This window comes from Bison bison, unplaced genomic scaffold (genome assembly GCF_000754665.1).
Source record: "Bison bison bison isolate TAMUID 2011002044 unplaced genomic scaffold, Bison_UMD1.0 scf7180017864144, whole genome shotgun sequence".
In the NCBI taxonomy this organism is placed as follows: Eukaryota; Metazoa; Chordata; class Mammalia; order Artiodactyla; family Bovidae; genus Bison; species Bison bison.
The window spans coordinates 2520711-2523790 of NW_011494716.1; the positions used below are offsets into that span (position 1 = coordinate 2520711).

General features: G+C 45.2%; 1 protein-coding gene across 1 annotated transcript; it reads right to left on the bottom strand.

Moving 5' to 3' along the window:
* Window positions 1-1281: 1281 nt before the first annotated feature.
* On the bottom strand, window positions 1282-1719 carry LOC104988941 (histone H2A type 2-B-like). The gene has a single exon (XM_010840440.1). It carries the CDS (start codon window positions 1717-1719, stop codon window positions 1327-1329), a length of 393 nt encoding a protein of 130 aa, XP_010838742.1. The 3' UTR covers window positions 1282-1326.
* Window positions 1720-3080: the final 1361 nt, after the last annotated feature.

Below are 3080 nucleotides of genomic sequence, written 5' to 3' on the forward strand. Positions count from 1 at the left end.
CTCAAGAGTCTTCTCCACCACCACAGTTCAAAAGCATCAATTCTTCGGCACTCAGCCTTCTTCACAGTCCAACTCTCACATCCATACATGACCACAGGAAAAACCATAGCCTTGACTAGACGAACCTTTGTTGGCAAAGTAATGTTTCTGCTTTTGAATATGCTCTCTAGGTTGGTCATAAATTTCCTTCCAAGGAGTAAGCGTCTTTTAATTTCATGGCTGCAGTCACCATCTGCAGTGATTTTGGAGCCCCCCAAAATAAAGTCTGACACTGTTTCCACTGTTTCCCCATCTATTTCCCATGAAGTGATGGGACCAGATGCCATGATCTTCATTTTCTGAATGTTGAGCTTTAAGCCCACTTTTCCACTCTCCACTTTCACTTTCATCAAGAGGCTTTTTAGTTCCTCTTCACTTTCTGCTATAAGGGTGGTGTCATCTGCATATCTGAGGTTATTGATATTTCTCCCGGCAATCTTGATTTCAGCTTATGTTTCTTCCAGTCCAGCATTTCTCATGATGTACTCTGCATATAAGTTAAATAAACAGGGTGACAATATACAGCCTTGACGAACTCCTTTTCCTATTTGGAACCAGTCTGTTGTTCCATGTCCAGTTCTAACTGTTGCTTCCTGACCTGTATACAAATTTCTCAAGAGGCAGATCAGGTGGTCTGGTATTCCCATCTCTTTCAGAATTTTCCACAGTTGATTGTGATCCAAATAGTCAAAGGCTTTGGCATAGTCAATAAAGCAGAAATAGATGCTTTTCTGGAACTCTCTTGCTTTTTCCATGATCCAGTGGATGTTGGTGATTTGATCTCTGGTTCCTTTGCCTTTTCTAAAACCAGCTTGAACATCAGGAAGTTCACGGTTCACATATTGCTGAAGCCTGGCTTGGAGAATTTTGAGCATGACTTTACTAGCGTGTGAGATGAGTGCAATTGTGCGGTAGTTTGAGCATTCTCTGGCATTGCCTTTCTCTGGGATCGGAATGAAAACTGACCTTTTCCAGTCCTGTGGCCACGGCTGAGTTTTCCAAATGTGCTGGCATATTGAGTGCAACACTTTCACAGCATCATCTTTCAGGATTTGAAATAGCTCAACTGGAATTCCATCACCTCCACTAGCTTTGTTCATAGTGATGCTTTCTAAGGCCCACTTGACTTCACATTCCAGCATGTCTGGCTCTAGGTCAGTGATCACACCATCGTGATTATCTGGGTCGTGAAGATCTTTTCTGTACAGTTCTTCTGTGTATTCTTTTTTTTTTTTTGGCTCTTAAAAGAGCCTTTGGGGTGAGTGGGGATGGTATCAAGCCTTTTAATTACTTATTCTTGCCAGGCTTGTGACTCTCCGTTTTTTTGGGCAATAAGACTGCCTGGATATTGGGTAAGACACCGCCCTGGGCAATAGTGACACCCCCGAGTAACTTGTTGAGCTCTTCATCATTTCTCACGGCCAGTTGCAAATGGCGAGGGATGATGCGCGTCTTCTTGTTGTCTCGGGCGGCGTTGCCCGCCAGCTCCAGGATTTCCGCGGTCAGGTACTCCGGCACTGCCGCCAAGTACACCGGTGCGCCGGCCCCCACCCTTTCGGCGTAGTTCCCTTTGCGCAGCAGGCGGTGCACTCGCCCTACGGGGAACTGAAGGCCAGCGCGGGATGAGCGCGACTTGGCCTTGGCCTGAGCTTTGCCTCCCTGCTTTCCGCTGCCTGACATTACTGCTAAAATTGCAGTTACGGCTTCTTTTTCAAGGAGAAGGATATCTCTTCTGTGTATTCTTGCCATCTCTTCTTAATATCTTCTGCTTCTGTTAGGTCCATACCATTTCTGTCCTTTATTGAGCCCATCTTTGCATGAAATGTTCCTTTGGTATCTCTGATTTTCTTGAAGAGATCCCTAGTCTTGCCCATTGTGTTGTTTTCCTCTATTTCTTTGCATTGATCACTGAAGAAGGCTTTCTTATCTCTTCCTGCTAGCGAAATCTTAGCCATGTTATTTACTTTATAGAGTTGTCACACATATTGAATCAAATAACTCACATACAGGCTCTTGGCTCAGTGCCTGGTGCCCAGTGAGAGCTTGCTGAATGGGAGTGATTATTATTATTACTATCTCATCAAAACCTTCTGCAACCCTAAGAGGCAGGTTTTATGATATTCCCCTCGTTTCACAAATGAGGGAAGTGAGGCTTGGAAAGGTTAAACGGCCTGTTAGTCTCACGCCACTAAAAAGCATCCTGGTAGGCTTCCCTGGTGGTGTGGTGGTGAGGAATCTGCCTGCCAAGGCAGAGGACATGGGTTCGATCCCTGGTGCTGGAAGATCTCACGTGTCTTGGAGTAACTAAGCCCGTGTGCCACAACAACTGAAGCCCACATGCCTAGAACCCATGCTTTGCAAGAAGAGAAGCCACCGCAGTGAGAAGTTCCTGCAGCACAGCAGAGAGAGGCCCCCGCTCACAGCAACTAGAGAAAGCCTGTGCCCAGCAACAAAGACACAGAACAGCCAAAAATAAATGAATAAATACATTAATAAATCTTAAGAAAATTTATGGCAGAAATTTTCTTATGGAAGAAGAAGAACTAAAGAGCCTCTTAATGAAAGTGAAACAGCAGAGTGGAAAAGTTGACTTAAAGCTCAACTTTAAAAAAATGAAGATCATGGCATCCAGTCCCACCACTTCATGGCAAATCGATGGGGAAATAATGGAAATAGTGAGAGACTTTATTTTCTTGGGCTCCATAATCACTGCAGATGGTGACTGCAGCCACAAAGTTAAAAGACGCTTGCTCCTTGGAGGAAAAGCTATGACCAACCTAGTTCAGTTCAGTTCAGTTCAGTTGCTCAGTCGTGTCCGACTCTGCGACCCCATGAACCACAGCATGCCAGGCCTCCCTGTCCATCACCAACTCCCAGAGTTTACCCAAACCCATGTATTTGAGTCAGTAATGTCATCCAACCATCTCATCCTCTGTCATCCCCTTCTCTTCCTGTCCCCAATCCCTCCCAGCATCAGTCTTTTCCAATGAGTCAGCTCTTCGCATCAGGTGGTCAAAGTATTGGAGTTTCAGCTTCAACAT